This window comes from Calonectris borealis, chromosome 11 (assembly GCF_964195595.1).
Source record: "Calonectris borealis chromosome 11, bCalBor7.hap1.2, whole genome shotgun sequence".
In the NCBI taxonomy this organism is placed as follows: Eukaryota; Metazoa; Chordata; class Aves; order Procellariiformes; family Procellariidae; genus Calonectris; species Calonectris borealis.
The window spans coordinates 12277882-12294164 of NC_134322.1; the positions used below are offsets into that span (position 1 = coordinate 12277882).

General features: G+C 53.1%; 1 protein-coding gene across 1 annotated transcript in view; it reads left to right on the top strand.

Annotated features, from left to right (window-relative positions):
* Window positions 1–1525: 1525 nt before the first annotated feature.
* SHC4 (SHC adaptor protein 4) overlaps window positions 1526–16283 on the top strand; it is a 33689-nt gene continuing 18931 nt past the window's right edge. The window contains exons 1-2 of the mRNA XM_075159516.1: window positions 1526–2104; window positions 11719–11789. Of these exons, the coding sequence (XP_075015617.1) occupies window positions 1526–2104; window positions 11719–11789 (650 nt within the window). The remainder of the gene's footprint in view (window positions 2105–11718; window positions 11790–16283) is intronic.

Sequence of the window (16283 nt, forward strand, 5' to 3'; positions counted from 1 at the left end):
TCCGCCAGCAGCTGATCCACAGAGCTAAACGCGAGGAGAGAATGAGGCCAGTGTCACTGTGAGCATGAGGAAGGTGAACTCAATATTGAAAACCTAGCGAGAGACAAGACCTCAGCTAACGGGGGGAACCGAGGCCGCTGTGCTGGTTTTCCCCTTCTGGCCCGACCCCGTGGGCTGCGTTTCTCTTCCCACCACGCTGCCTCAGGCGTCGAAACCCCGCACGGAGCCGAGGTAACTCGTGCTGAGGGCCCAGCTATTTTCAGTGAGTAAAAGAAACCCGGCTCGCTTCTTTCACTGCCGGAGGCACCTGCAACGGGGGAGTCGGGCTTTCCCCACCGGGGCCGGTGGCTGGAGCGGAGCGGCAGGGAGGCCGCTGGGACAAGCCTGTCCTTCCCTGGGTGCCGGGCGGCAGCCCGGGGGCATCGCAGCCCCGGCTCCGGCTGAACGCCAGCCCCGGGCTCTGCCTGTGCCGCCGCCGGCGGGGGAGGAAGGGCCGGGCCGGGCCCTGCCGCGGAAAGGGGCGTCCGGCGGACTTCGGGCACCGCCCGGAGGGGCCCGCCCGCCCCCGCGCCCCCTCTTCCCCCCCCGCCCCGCTCCCCGCGCGCTGAGGGCGCGTGAGCCGGCGGCGGGCGGCGATTGGCTGCGAGGCGCACCCCGGGGGCCGCCGGGCCGCGGCCGCCCGCCGAGCGCCATTCACGGCGCTGCCCGCCTGCACGCGCCGAGCCTCATTCACAAAAACTTCATTCATAAAGCGGCGGCGGCGGCGGCGGCGGCAGCGGCAGCCGGGGCTGCGGCGGGGCCCGGCGCGGCGGGGGCGGCTCGGGCGCTGCGGAGCTGCTGCCCCGCGGCTCTGCGGGAAACGGCGCCCGAGGCGCAGGAATATTCATTTGTTTCTGGGTGATGGTGCTGAAGGACTTTCCAGCAAGAATTAGCGAGACTGACGCCGAGACCTGCCGGCGCTGTTCAGTATTTTTCTTAAAATACTGGGTTTGTGCCTGACCGCGGGGCAGGAGCGTTGCAGCGCAGGGATGCTCTTCTCCTTCGGGGCAGCCGACGATGGAAATGCAGAGGGCTGGGCACCTTACGGGGTTCATGCCGGTCTGAAAACGTGTTTGAGCTTGTAGCTCTCTTGCCCTGCTTTGTGTGGAATATGCCTGAGCTTTCGCTGCAGCCGGGACTCCGCGGTTAACGATGCTACAACCGTGAGTCTTCAGAGCTAGGCGAGATTTAGTGCCTGGCTTGAGGCAGGAATGAAGGCAGGTTTGGATAGCGGCGCTTCAGCTTAAGCTGCTGTACCACTGATGTGCTTTCCTGTATGCTGCTTTTATTACTGCTTACGAAATTCCAGATGTCCATGCAGTTTTAAGCCTCGTCCATTGAGGAAAATAAACCACTCGAGAAGGTGTCGGCAAAAATATCCAATAGGTTTCTGTTCTTAAAATTGTTTGACTTGCTTGATTTCCATATAATTTATCTACAAGAGCCAATTTATGCAAGAGTATCCAGTTACAGAACTGCCAAGGCTATGAGAGAACGCAGCCAGCAGAGCCTCGGTGGACACGTCCTGTATGTAGGGTTATTCAGACATCCAGGAATGCTGCACAGGGCTAAGTACAGCCGATTCAGGAATGATTCGATAACATCCCTAGATGAGGGTACGCAAAATACGTCTTTAAACATCAAAGGTTCTTCCTCCTCTTCCCATTCTTCAACACCTAATTTACTGACGGAAGATGTCTCCTTGGGGCCACAGGACACCTGCACCACCCTGTGCACGCTGATCCCCCGGATGGCCAACATTAAACTTGCCAACCCGTCAAATCTGCCGGGGCTGAAAAGCTTCTGCCTGGGAATGAAAGAGGTGCCAAGAATTAAACTCACGGAGTGTGTTACCATCCCGAGCAGCCCAACCTCGCCTGAGATCAGCTGCCTCTCGGCCTCTTATCCACAGCCCAACCTGGACAAGCTGGCCCTAGCCCCAAAGCCGGCGGGCGACTGTGCCGTGCGGGGAGCTGAGGAGGCCGCTCCTGCAGGCAGGCAGGACAGGAGCCTCACGCAGAGCAGTGAAAATGTGGGGGAGCCGGGGACAACCTACTGCGTGCGGGTGAGTACTTCTCACAGGGTTTCTATTCTCTGACAAGCAAACCGTGCAGGTGGCTGCAGGGTGACCTCTGTGTTCCCACTCCTGGAGCCAGTGCCCCAAACCACTGACTTCTCCCGTGTATTTCCTGTCTCCTGATGTACGTAGGGCTGTGGTGTCAAACTGAGGGAGTTAAAAGGACCACAGCCGCTCCCAGAGGTAACACAACATCCATTTCCAAAAGGCTATCTTTAGACTCTGAGAAGTGCAGCTGAGCTGCAATTCAAACAGGGCTTGCTCTGGCCTGAAATGCATGTTGGAGGGAGAAGGAGGCCCACAAAAAGGGCCTCGCAGAGCAGTTCCCAGGCACTAGGTGCACGCTGGCCCATGCTGCTGACATGTTTGTCACGGAGGGCGTGGGAGAGCTGCTGGGACCGCTGCTGCTGCCCAGAGCACCTCTCCCCTGTGCCTCCTACCTGGGAGGTGAGTGGCAGGAATGCAAAAGCCGCCCTCCTCCTTTGATGCTATAGGGCTGTGTCCGAATTTCTTGGTAATGATGTTGTACAGAAAACCCTGCCTATTTCTTCAGAAAACACCCTGAAACAGCCTTTCTGGGTATTTTTCATGTTGTGGACTGGGGTTGGTGGGTATTGGCAGTCAGCGGCCGAGAGGAAACCATGCCTCCCTGGGCTCAGTGCTTTTGCTCCCTCCACCCCTGCCACACCTGGGAGTTTTCTAATTTTCTTTTCCTCTCTGGACTTTATATTTCTGTGGCCAGACCTCGCCATTTGCTAGCTGTTGCTTCCTTCTCTATGCTCTGAACCTCTGACCCTGCACATTTTAGTGCTTACGCTTCATCTGTCAAAAGCACTCCCGGGCAAAATCTGCCCGCTGCTTGCAGGGAGAGAGCCAGTGCAGACCACAGGGAAATGGCAGAGAAAGCAGTCTAAACCTGCTTCAGAAATACTCATGTAATGGCTGGGCTGGCCAAGGGCTCCTGCAGCTCTTGCAGCCCTCGTGCCTGTCCCTGACATGCAAGGGGGACCGCAGGGGGTTATTAACCAGCATCTATTCCTCCTGGGGGGCTGCAGGCAGGGCACTGAGAGAGAGAGAGAGAGAGAGAGAGTGTAAGCTCTCAGAAAGAGTAAAAAAGCCATAAGCCTTGCAAAATTTGTGTCTCCTGTGTGATGTTTCGCAAACAGAAAAGTCTAAAGAAAGGTGCAAGGCCAAGAAAAATCAATCAATCCCTTTCCAACTGCAGCAGGAGGAGAAGAGCAGGATGGGGGAATAGCCGTGTTCACCTTTCCCCAAGCAGGAATGAGACGCCTGCCTGGCGTCCAGCAGCAGTGGCACAGCTGGTTTGGTGGGACGTTGGCTGAAAGGCGATGGTGTCGCAGCACGGCACCAGCTGCTGTGAGCGGAGCTGCAGGAGGCCCCGGGACGTTCACCTGGGGTACAGCAGGTGGAGGGAGGGGATGCGCTATCTCATCGCACTGATATGTGTCCCTTTATGTTTACTTTTCTTTAAATTCTAGTACTAACGTGAGCAGTTGAGGTTTTGACACCAGCAAGCTGCTAAAATAGATGAATGAGCACGTAGGGTGTGACTTACAGTGACAGTGCAAGGGCCGCTGCAGCTCCAGGTCCTACGCTTTTGGCCAGCCCGCAGAAAGACCCGCGCTGATGGATGGCGTCGCAGTGCCTAGCGCCTGCTGCGCAGGATCTGCCTCGTGTGCTGCGGTTTGAGCAGCACCCGATACAGCAGAGCTCGTGATTAAGGCTTTGAGGTACCTATAGAGATTCAAATACTGAAATGCTAATGCCAGAGGCACATTTAAAGAATTCAGTTTCCGGCACGGGGAGGAGACGATGAAGCACAGGGGGAATTTCCCGGGTTTGTGTTGTGGTCCAGAGCCGAGACCAGAGGCACCGAGGTGTCACCTGCCAGGGAGCACAGGAGCGAGAAAGGCAGAGGAAAGAGCAAAAAAAGAGAAGGACTTGACCGGAAGGTCGTGTGAAGCGGGGACGGGCTCGTCCCCTCCTGCTGCTCTTTGTTGTATGGTTCTCTGCCGGTCTTTCTGGAAGTCGGGACGTTTCATGGGGAATCTCTCTGAAGGGGAGATTCCCAACACAATGGGGAAATGTTGTTTCCCTGCATCTTTTCTGCATCATCCCACTGCTGTTGCTCCCATGGCTGTGGGCTTGCAGGAGCCAGCCCCAGGAGAGCTGCAAGAGCATTGCTGACGTGCGCCAAAATGTGTCCTGGCCAAACTCGGTGGTTTTTTCAACCAGCCCCTTCAATAACAAGCAAGTTGGTAAATAAGCAGCCTGGGGGTTTTGGGGCCTCAGCATCAGAGCATGGGCAAGGAGCTCATTTCCCCAGGGACCACGGGACTTCTCTGGAGCTGGCGATGAAGCCTCAGAGGGGCTGGGAAGCAGCCGGGGCGCAGGGCTGCAGTGCGGAGGGAGCGCGGTGCGGTGGGATGGTCTCACCCGGAGGCAAAGCGGGGCCGGGAGGCTGAGGGGGCTGAGCATCTGTGGGAGCTGCTCCCAATCCTTACCCCAATCCTTACCCCAATCCTTACCCCAATCCTTACCCCCTTGCCCTGGCCCTCGCCCTCCCTCCTGTGGCGCTCGGAGACACCCGCTGTCCCCATGCAGCTTCTGGCGCCCTGTTAGGGTACGGGATTGCTGGGATCTCCCCAGGGACCATTTGAGGAGGAAAGTCAGGTCTACGTTTCACGGACTGCTGCTGCCAGAGGTCTTGGGCCTTAAAAGCTTAATTGGAGTCTGAAGAGGATTTGCTACTTACGTGGAGAGGATCTGCAGTTATTTTAGAAAGGCAATAATATGGTGAAGTAATGAAATGCCTCAGGGCAGAAGCTGTCCCCTACGGCCTGGAGGGAGGCAGAAATCGTCTTTCTGGGGTTGGTTTAAGAAGGGGCAACGCTGGGACTCATCACGTCTCCCTGGGAGGCAGCTGCGGCTGTGCATGGCTGGTGGTGGCAGGGCACCTGCGTCGCAGCCATGTGTCACCTGGGCTCCGGCAAGGAAGCCGAGACCCGTAACAGCACCTGTGCTCCCGAGATGCTCGTGCAAATAACAAAGAGCCCAAATACTCATATTTTAATAGAAGCCCAGACGGCTCTGATTCCCACACTGTTATCTTTCAGAATGTACTTTGTACGCAGTTTGCTGCAGGATTTACAAGATGGATATTTACCTTGTCCTTGTTCACGTTCTACCCATTACGAGCCTTCCCACAACCGGCCCATCTGGAGCCGAGGTTGTCTGTATACCGTGCCCATAGCGGCTGTGGCACTCGTGTCTCCCACTGGTGTTCGTTACGGCTGTGACGAGCCTGAGGAATATTCCAAGAGGCTCTTGCTGTCCTTGCTCTTGCTCGTGGGGGAGTGCCAGGGACGTGGCTGCTCCTGAGCAGGAGGATGAGACCCGGCTCTCAGCACTATCCCACACCAGTGGCCCCTCTGAGACCAGTGAGAACCAGCAGAATGGTGTTATGGACCTAACATGGAGTAAGGCTCTGTGGCTGAGCTTAAATCAATAATGCATGAGTCTTTGAGAGGTGATGTTCAGATTAGTAAACAAATGTGCTATTTAACTAAAATATGGAAGGGAAATGCTATTGCCAGATATTTTGAAGTATAATAATGTTATAGTGAAATAATATGGTGCAGGTTATTTGTAGCATCCTTTGTCATAAAGGATGGATATATTGGAGTTTTACCAATATATAGGTTGATCCGCTGCTAGCAGTTTGGTGCATATATATATATTTATTCAGTTGCTAGTCTCTAGAGTGAAAGGAGCTTGACTACTGCTAGTGTAGGAGTTCAGAACGATGTGAAGTATGTGAAAGAATGCACGTGGGCACCTGTCCCCTGCACCGTCCTGCTTTTGTCCATGGAGGGTGGGACAGGTCAGCCTGGGGATCCTGCTTCCTCTCTCTGTGCGGCAGGGGGGCTCAGGGCAGCCCTTTGCCGTTCCCCAGAAGCCACCAGCACCTCTCCCATGCTCAGGGCAGGGAAATAATTGAGGTGTTTCAGCTGCAGCCACTTCCCTGGTGTGCAGCACCCCGACACTGCACTCGGAGGGCTGCTCTGGCCTCGGCACCCTGCATCGCCTGTTGTAAATAAATAACTACAGGCGTGTGTACAGCCGGGGCTCTTGCAGGAAGGAGATGGGCTCTGGTGATTCATGGCTTCAGAGCGGCAGCTGTGAATCACGAGCGGGGGCTCGGGGCTGTAGGGTGCTGGCATGGCGCTTGCTCCGCTGGGCTCGGGGGGACGGGGTGTGTGGCAGCCCCGCAGCACCCACCGGTGCACGCCTCAGTCCACGGGGCTGTGCCTCTCCACAGCCGGCACCGCTCCAAGGCCCACGCGCTTCTCTGGGTAATTGCTTCTTAACAGAAACCCGCACGTTTTTAGGCCATTTGCTTTGTCGCAGCCGGGAGCACGGGACAGGGCAGTTTCGAATCAATTCTTGGAGCCCCGGCCTCAGTACAGCGCTGCAGAACATGCTTTTTCAGCATAAAACTAAAAAGGAAAGGAAAATGTGTGTATGTGTCTGTATATTTACAAACTTTTCCCTGTGTTTTTCTCAAAATCTATTTAAAAATTGAAAATGCATGAATGAAAGGGTCAGACTTTCCCAGGAAAATTTCTATTTAGCAAAAGCTGTTCTTCATCACAAAAAGCCACAGCTCGCTGCCCCCTAGGGAAGGGGCCGTGCTGCGTGGGCAGCAAGAATGGGACAGACCACAGGCCTTTCTGTCTGTCCGCACCACTGCTGCTACCGGGAGAAAGATGAGAGCAGGGCAAGCACATGAGGCGAGGTCCTCTGGCACTTGCCATCCCCAGAGCATAGTGCAGGGGCTTAGGCTAGCGCTGAAAAACCACTAGTGGTTTTTTTTCAGTGCTTAATGGTCTTTAATGGGCTTTTTTTCTTCCATGAAGCTGTCCAGTCTATTTTCCAGCCCGTTCTGCCTGGGTTTTGTGCTCTCTCGCAGGTGCCCGGGGGTACCCATGCCTGCGGTGGAGCATGGCTGCCGCCGTGGGCTGCCTTCGCTTCTCGGCTCCCCTTGGGAGGGATGGGAGAGCAGGCGCTGCCGGCTTCGCTTTCGGCTCTGGAAGGGGTTGGTGTTGGCTGGAGGAAGCCAGTGTGATTCAGGCTGAGGAACGAGCCAGTCGAATCTCCTGCAGGGGTGCAAACCTGGGCCAAAGCTCTTCATTAGCAGCCTGACTGATGGCTGCTAATGGCGTTACATAGCACCGACTCCAGCCCGGTAAAATGCTGCTGTGTGTGGCAGGGTGAGCAGCCGAGCTGACCGGCTGGTCGGCAGCGTGGTGCAACCTGTGAGCTGACAGGAACGCAGTGCCGCTGCCAGGGTAGCTGTGGCAGCCTCTGCTTTCCAGTGGACAACTGGCTTTTCAGGCCCAAAGCCACCACAGGTAGCATCTAAGGAAGGGGTGAGAAAACTTCCCCGCCAAAACTGCAGAGCATTGCTCCTTCCCCACGTCCCTGGCTGGCTCCTGGCGTTGTCCGTGGGGGGAGGCCAGTGACCTTCCTGACAGGGTGAAAGCGGGAGGATCTCAAATCAGGTGTTGCAACACGTGAGAGCTGTCCCCGAGCCCGGCAGCCAGCCACAGGGAGGGCAGCACCGCGGCTGTCACAGGCAAAAGTCATTTTTCCTTGGTGTGAAAGGCAGAGGCCTCCCTCCTTATAACTCCAGTGCCATCATCCTGCCATGTGCTGGCGCCTGCTGCTCGCCTCTGCCCAGCCTCCCTTCCCGCCAGACCCATCAAAGCTAGAGGTGAGTTATTCAAGCAAATCAAAGCGAAACTCGCCCGCGGCTCTGCAGCCGCCTGCCCTGCATGGCAGAGAGCCGCGGACCCCGGGGCAGCACCCACCCCGGGCAGCCCTTGCCCACAAGGAAAGAGGGTGGTGGGAAGGTCGGAAATGGTTTTCCCCCCACTTCAAAAGCGCTTTGTTAAAGCGGTGCTGGGAAAAGAAATGCTTGCATGGGAGTCAGCTCCCCACCATGCTCACGTGCACACAGCACTGCTGCGGGTTTCTGCCCAGGCGGCTGTGTTATGTTTTCAGGGAATTTGAACCTAGTCTCACATATGTTTGACAGACGCTGTTTAGCGGCAGCGTGTTACCTGACTGCCTCTGCGAGCAACTCCTCTCGCCTGGATTCTTTGTTAGTCGGCCGTGGGGTCTGTAGGAGCTGCTCTTGGCATTACGCATGAATTAATGCCTGTTAACTAAGAGGTAAAATTGCAAGGCTGCAGCTGTATTGTTTAATTAGGAGCTCTGTGCGCTGCTCCCTGTATCATTCCTGCGGGTGAATCACAGCTGGAGCTGGAGCCACTAACTGTGTTATGGCAGGGAATGAAATGAGACGTGGGTCTGGATTAGAGGGTGCCTGAAAAGCTTATTCAAGCGGGCCCTGCCTCGTGCCCTCACAGCTCCTCCCACACAGTCCCTCACCCTGTTTGCAGTCACTCTCCATCAGCTCTTGTAAATAGATGTGAAAAGATGTGTGCATCTTCAGTAACCGGCCCTCTCTCCCCGCCACCTCCCCGCCATCCCGGTGGCGCGGGGAAACAGCAGCCAGCCCCAGATCAGCCTCCGGGTTCAAACACCGAGAGGTGAAGGAGCCCCCGGTGCCGATGCTCTCCCTGGCCCTTTGCAGGGAGATGGGGGGACAGTTGTGCACGTCGCCATTAGAGGAGCCATTCCCTTTCCCCAGGGGCCAGTGAGTCTCTCCTCTCCTCTCCTCTGCTCTCCCTCCCGAGAGCTGTTGCTCATCCTGGCAAGAGCTCTCCATCCTGCTGCTGACAGATCAGTGGGTTCAGCATCCGCTTTCATTGGCGATGTCAAGTCTTTAGGGCTCGGCTTGTTTCACTGTTGGCATTTTATTTTTCTAGAGGTAGCTGAATTCTGCAGTTATATCTGTGCTTGTTGCCCTGGGCTGGTTACAGCACCCTTGTGCCTGTGCCCAGCTTCCCCCAGCAGCTCAGTGAAGCCAAGCCATCCTCCTCTTTGTGGGGCCACGGAAGATGAACCCCCTTCCTTGGACACCACCTTTGAACCCTCGGTATCGCTATCGCCATGTTACAAAAGCAGCTGGCGGATGGCTTGGGCTGGGGCGAGGGCTGTGCGCGGCTGCGGCTGCCTCTCCCGGGGCGCTGCGGGAGGGCACCCGCGGCTGCTGCCCTGCCGATGCTTCAGCTTAACCCTCCCTGCAGCAGGAAAGCGTGAGCTGGCTGCGACCCTGCATCCCTGGACGAGCCCGCTAGCTTTTTGTGGGAGCTGCTGTTTGGAGTACACAGGACGGGGAGCAGGGGCACCACCTGCGCTGGAGTCCAGGCACAGGAGAAGTCTCCGAGACAGGCGATGCCCTTGTCTCCTGCCTTCCCCTTTCTCTCGTACACTGGTCGTGCTGCTCGTCAGACTCAGCCATGGAGGGGTTAATCTTTTCCTTGTTTATTTGTTAATTATTTTTTCTTCCTCGGAGAGTGTCTTTTGTTTTCTTGAATAGGCTTCTGGTATCCCGTTGTCCTTTATGTGCTCCATGGCTTCTCCCCAGCTCTGTGACCCCGACTTCCTCTGCCCCAGTCCCGCGGCGTCCCCCTGCCCAGGGCTCTGCTGGTTCTCTGTACCCTCCTACTGGGATGTGGAGGTTCAGCCATTACTAACTGTGCTGGTTTAGATAACCAACGGCAGCTAAAATAAATGAGGGATGCAGTGAGGTGCCATGTTAATGCACTTCCCTACATAGGCTTTTAAAGAAAAAAAAAAAGACCTTTTGTGAATCATTGATAAGTTCAGCTTCACTCAGGGTCACTTATGCAAAAACCTAATATTGATTTTTCATCTTTGCTTAGAGTAGCTTCCCACGCATCTGTTCAGGATGCAGTGGGGACTCACTTATCAGCATATGACTCACCTACTCCTCTAAATCTTTTTTTTTTCCAAAGATAGAGAAGCCAACCAGCTCACAGGATGCTTGACCTTATACTGTAGGATCAGAGGTCTCTGCTGTGCTACAAGCTGAGGCTCTAGACATATTTTCCACGTTTGCTTTGTTCCCGTTAAGCAGGAATATCTTTAACAAGTAAGATAGCTCTCAGAGTCCTTTATAAAGTCATTAAATGTTCATTAGGGAAGCAGTTCTGCTAACCCTTCAGATTCTTATTGATGGCCTTCCAGGGCTCTGACCTAATTCTGGAGTTCTCCCAAGGGTTACATTGCTATCTGGAAAGAAACCAAAATAGGGATAATACAATTGTTGTGGAATCCCTGCTTGACTGCACACAGACGTTCTCTTTTTAACACACACATTCATTTCTGAAAGTCTCCAGAGCTGAATCAGATACCTAAATCCAACCCCCTCTGAATGGCCCAGCAGAAAAATCGATTCACAGGCGAAGTGAAGCAGAGGAGGTAAATACAGTACCTTTCTCTGGACAGAAAGTGCTTCCTCCCTCCATTCAGAACAAGAGGACAGAGCATGCATGTCCCTGCCTGGGATTTCCTGTGTGCTGTATCCCAGAGGCTTTCTGCAGGAGAGGTCTGCGCAAGCAGGCTGTCGCTGCAGCCCACGGGCACTGTGTGGGCACTGCAGGATGCTCCCGAAAGCCCTTTTCCCTCCAGGAGAATTCGTTGTGGAAGAGGGGATGCAAACTGAGAGACTCAGACCTATGCCAACCTTGTGAAATGGAGATGTCAGAGTGCTTCAACAGCAGAGAGATGGATATCAATAGAAATGCTGAAAGAATTAGTAAGATATGTTTTGGGAGAGGTAAACTCAGTGGATAGACTTAGTCTAGCACACTTCATTGAGATGAAAATGTTCCATAGGTTTGTACATAACATCAAAGGAGTCTATGGGCTGACACACCATCACATTCTTGATGTTTCTGAAAATTAGTCCTATGCAAATCCCAAATGAGTATAGAAAAAGCCCCCAGCTCTGCCCCATACAACAGAAGTGTGGGAGTCAGCCTCTAATTTAAAGCAGGTCAGTTTGTAGTGCAGGCTTTTAAGAGATGTTGCTATGAGCTGGAATTGCAACTCTGCCTCCTTCATCTTCTGCAAAGGTTATTTGTCATCAGACGTGCAGCAGCATGGAGCCAGTGGTTTTCCTCATGCCTAGTAATGCTTCCCGCTGCTCTGAAGGGATGTTCAGCTCTTCTGCACGGAGGCTTTGTGTGCATCGGTCCTGTGAGGCTTCCAGAGCCCCTCTGCTCCCAGGGAATTTCCCTCAATGTTCGTGTCTTCCTCCCAGCTCAGTGCCACAGGCTCAACAATGAGAATAAGCAGAATTGGGAAAAAGGAATGATTGGATTTTGTGTCCCCAGGGCGCTTTACCTTTTTTTTGTGCTATGTTGTTGAAGCCACTGGTATCTCTATTGCTCTTCTCTACACTTTTCAGTAAAACAAGATCTATTTAGGAAGCAGCTTTGGCTGATTTGATTTTCCATTTAGACTGTGGTTCTGCATATACTTAGTGGACTGAAATCACATTTGCTTCCTTCTGTGATCCTCCTCTTACCTGTGTGCTAGGTATTAACAAAGTCCTCTTTTCCCTCTGTCTCTGTTTTCCCTAGTACATGGGCTGTATTGAAGTGCTGCAGTCAATGAGGTCCCTGGACTTTGGCACGCGAACGCAAGTCACCAGGTAGGCGGTATCAAGTGAAATTCAGCCCAAGAATGAAAAGCCCGAGCGCCAATTTCTGTATAAAGCCAAGGGTGCATGCCAAGCTCTGAGACAATTTTGAACAGGAGTTTGCATGGGTTTTTTTGTTTTTCCCAAGCGATGATTTGAATTATTTGGTCATTACAATAGGCTATTTGCATTGGAAAATGAATTGTTTCAGCCACAGACCTAATTTCTCTCCCAGTTCTTGTTCTGGCTGCAGAGAGCCTCCCCCTGCAGTCGCGGCACGGTACAGACGCCCCCGGCTCGCTGGGTGCGGGCGGCAGCCAGGCCACGCGCGGGCTCCGCGCTGCCTGCACCGCTCACCCGGGACAGGGGAAATCTGCTGGTGCTGCCGCGGCTGCGGGTGGCCCAGGCGGAGAGAGAGATGGATCCAGGCGGAGAGCCTGGATGCTCGCAGGGCTCTCTGCCACGCCGCTTCACACCTGACCCAGAAAACGCCATCGGTCGCTCAATCTAGCAAGGTCATCTCATGAATTTTTATCAGACGGGTGACATTGCGTGGCCCCATCTGCACCAAGGCCAGGCTCAGCTGGAAGCGGAGTCGCAAGGAAAACATGTTGAAATACAGCCATTTCCAACCGTACTGCAGGCCTAAACTTTCAAGCTGCAAATCAGAAAAAGATGGGTATTTCGCTCTCAGATACAACTGAATGTGGTTTAAATGTGAAATATTTTGTGGTCTTTCGAAAAGCTTGCAACTTCTGTTGCAGATTGCTGCCCGTCGCTGGGTGTAGATTACTAACATACGCACCTGCGGGGTTATTGAAATGTCCTGTCAGGAACAGAAAAGCCCAGTTTTATTTTTACCTTTATTCTTCTAAGTCTGTCAGTGCAGGAGTGTTTGAGTTTTCAAAATAAGCACCCTCTCTGCAGCTCAGAGCGCTGCATGCTGCTGGGCTGCACTCGCGGTCAGGCAGCCAGGGCTAGTGCTCCGCAGGGTGGCCCCAGCGGCCACCCGGCATCCCAGCACCTCCAAAGGCTTTTTGGAGGGGTGGGTGGGTGCAGAGTATTTTGGCCCGGCCTTAGACATGTTCCCTCCTCCTCTCAGCTATTTTTCTGGCATGGTTCATGCTGAGGATGCCAGGAGTGTGGTTGAGGCTTCCTGCGCCTGCCCAGCTCTTCCTTCCTGCTGGCGGATGATTTGCAGATGCTCTTTTGCTTCCTCAAGTGTTTGATTCAAAGAAATCCTGGAGAAAGGAAAGGAACATAAAGAGATAAGTGTTACGTTTCTACCTATTGGCTCCCAGACTTATCAGCTAAAAGGAAGAATCTGAAAAACTTGAGTCCTTAAATGCCTGTATACCGCACTCGAAAGCTTCCCGATTTGTTTTATATTCAAAATCGGTGGTTGTTGACATTTGCAATCAACATAAGCATGCGCTAATCCAGTTCCCCTCAGCCTAGCTGTTTACCGATCAAAAAGAGCCATGTAGTACACTTAGCCCAAAGCAATCAGCCTGGCACGTTCAGACCAAGCCACTGTATTCTTCAACAGCCTCGGCCACAGAGCGAGGTTAGCTCCCATGTGTGAGACACGGAGTGTGTATGCTGCCACGCTTACAAAACGGAGCTTGGGATGGTTTGTCTCGAAAATAATGAATATGAATTACTGTGTGACAAGAGCTTGCCAACTTAAATTTGGCCTAAATAGTAAGGTTTTGTTAACCAGAGCTATGTGAAAACTTAACAATGGAAATATTTGCATCACCTAAAAAAAATGCCACTGCTGACCTTAACGGGCTCTTTTGTGCATGAGAAATTCAAAATTTAAACTGTTTGCAAACCGAATGCTAAAGTGCTGAGCTCATGCATGCAAACTTCAAAGTTTGATCGATTACAAGCTGACTGGAGCGAAGATAACATTGATTATTCCCCTATTGTTTTCCCGGCGGAGTAAGTTTATAGTTGGCATGCACAATGCACCAACCAAGGAGTTATTGGAAATGATCCCATTTTAATCATCTCTGTTATTTCTACTGGGGGTAAAAAATATTTTTACTCTGATGGCATTTCACTAAACAAAGAGGCATCTTCTGTTTTAAAGTGATGTAGAAAGGGTCTCTAATTATGTCTGCTCCCTGCCTTGCTTTATGTGTATTTGCATTCTTAGTCTCCTGATCTCTAAAATTAAAGGTATTCTTTACCTACCTCACATGAATGTTGGCAAGATCAACAAACTCGTGTTTGCCAAAGTGCCGTGAGGAGTCAAAAGAGATGAGCGTGGAGGATTTATTTTCTAGTTTCTTGCTGGACTTGCATTTTCAGTCACTTACCAGGCACGGGGTTGGGGGAGGCAGAAAGTGGCCTCTCCCGCACTGTGAATGACCGTGGGGTGCAGAGATGTCGTATGGCCGTTGGGCTGAATGACCGCAGCGTAGCAAGGGAAGGGCCAGGCTCTGAGGTGCTCTCCACCCTTGGCCCTCGGCAGCCTGCGGCGAGGAGGTTGGCAGATTTCGCTGCAGCGGTTTTCCAGCTCTCTGCCCGCCTGTGACCCAACTCACACGCTCTTAGGACATCCCTCCCATTTTGCAGAAATCTGTGATCCCAGACTCCACGTAGATGACAAGAGTAACACCAAGAAATAACAATAAGGGTAACAGGTTCCTCTGCTTGAGAGGCTTTGTATTTTTTTGAATGGTCACCCATAAACGTGCTGTGCGTGCCGTTCTCAGTACAAGACGTGTTCGGGCTGTCGCCCTTGTGCTGTGGCGGGTCCTGCCTTTGCTGGACCCTGACAGGCACTTCCCTTGCCCAGCCCTTCGGCTCTTTTCTCTTACAGGTCTCCCACTTCTGTTAAATCAAGCTTATTATTAGTCATTAATATTTGGGCATTTATGGGAAAAGGGATTCTGTATCTCGGATCGGGGCATTAACTTGCAAACTTGAAAATGGTCAGGCAGCGAAGGGCGAAGGGCGTCTGAAGCGTGCTGCTGGGGAGGGCTGGTGGAAGAAGGCTGACTTTGTTTGGAAGATTAATTTCAACTTTGTTGAGACGCACAATCCCTTTCTGTTAGATAGTGTAGGCAGAGCCCTAGATGCTTAAAAGCAAATCTTCAACAGCATGCTTACTCGCTTACATCAGCCCATCTCTCATCTTTTACTCTCATTTGGGGGAACAATAAACAAAGCGGCTCACTGTTACTGCCCGCGCGGCGCTCTCCCGCACGCTCTGGGAGGAGCGGGGAGGAGCGTCTGCCGCGGGTTCCGCTCCAGAGGTGCAGACCCAGAGAAAACCTGCAGACTGTACAGCTGAGCTGATCTAAACACTTATGGATGCCAGAAATGGGTCTGTCCTTGCCACTCCCTCCTGCCCCAGAGCTTGCCAAGTGGCCGCAGCCCAGCTGGGTGGCTGGCTGCTAGCCCAGCGGGCAGAGGGAGCAGCGTCCTGTGGGGCTGGGGGGCTGCACCAGGCTTTTTGGGGAGCAACCAGAAATTCCCTGTGCCGCCAGCTCCCGCAGCACTCGGCCGCAGAGGGGTTGTGCAACTGTCCCAGTTCAGTGCGTCCCAGCCCAGAAAGTGGGGAGCTGCCTATAGCAGTGTGCTCAGGAGCCTCGGTGTCCCAGTTGAAGAGGAATGGTCCTGCTTCCCCATCCCACCTCCTGGATCCCACAGAGGTGCCCCCGGAGAAAACTGTGCCAGCCTTGATGCTCACTGAGCTGGTGCCCAGCAGAATAACCCCTGGGAAACTCCCCCTGCCATGGGTGGGCATCTGCTGGGGCCAGGAGCGGGACCTCTGCCTCTGCAGTAGGTCTGCTGTTGGAGACAGCCCAGGGGACCAAAGTGCTTCAGAGTAATATTTTTGAGGGTGGCGAAAAGAGCTGACCCAAATCTCTTCCATTCACTACGGAAAGTGAAAATTGTGTCAGTGAAACAAGGACCAGTTTGTGTAATCGTGTGGGCACTGCAGGACCGACACTGATTCCACTTCAAATGGCAGAAGATGCCCGAGGAGTCGAGGAGCAAGATTTTCTTTGCCTGAAACTACAAGAACAATTTAAATTCCTGACAGCTCTCCTGATTTCATTCTGTGGCTCCCCGGGTCAAGAGCTGCTGCAGAGTACGCAAGTGGAGTTATCTCATTCAGGGTGATTTAAAAGAAAAACAAAAAAAACCTCAAAGTGTTTTGCTTTGGGATGAATGACAAGGAGGAGAGAAAGAAAAACATGACTGGAATAACTAGGCCACATTTTCTGCTACTGCCTCAGATTTGGAAGATATCAAACGGACAAGCAAATGCCAGAACCCATAAGGTTGCACATTCATCCAGGAACAAGCCGATTAACTGTGCGACCTATGCACAGATATATGCCACCCGGCAAATCTAAAAGCAGAGACTTGCCCAAGCAAGGGATTGAAAATGAATGGCTGTAAGAATGAATTAATAGCAGATTTCCAGGAAGAAAACACAGATACAGTAAATCCTATTTCAGGTTATTGTGGACGTATCCAGAG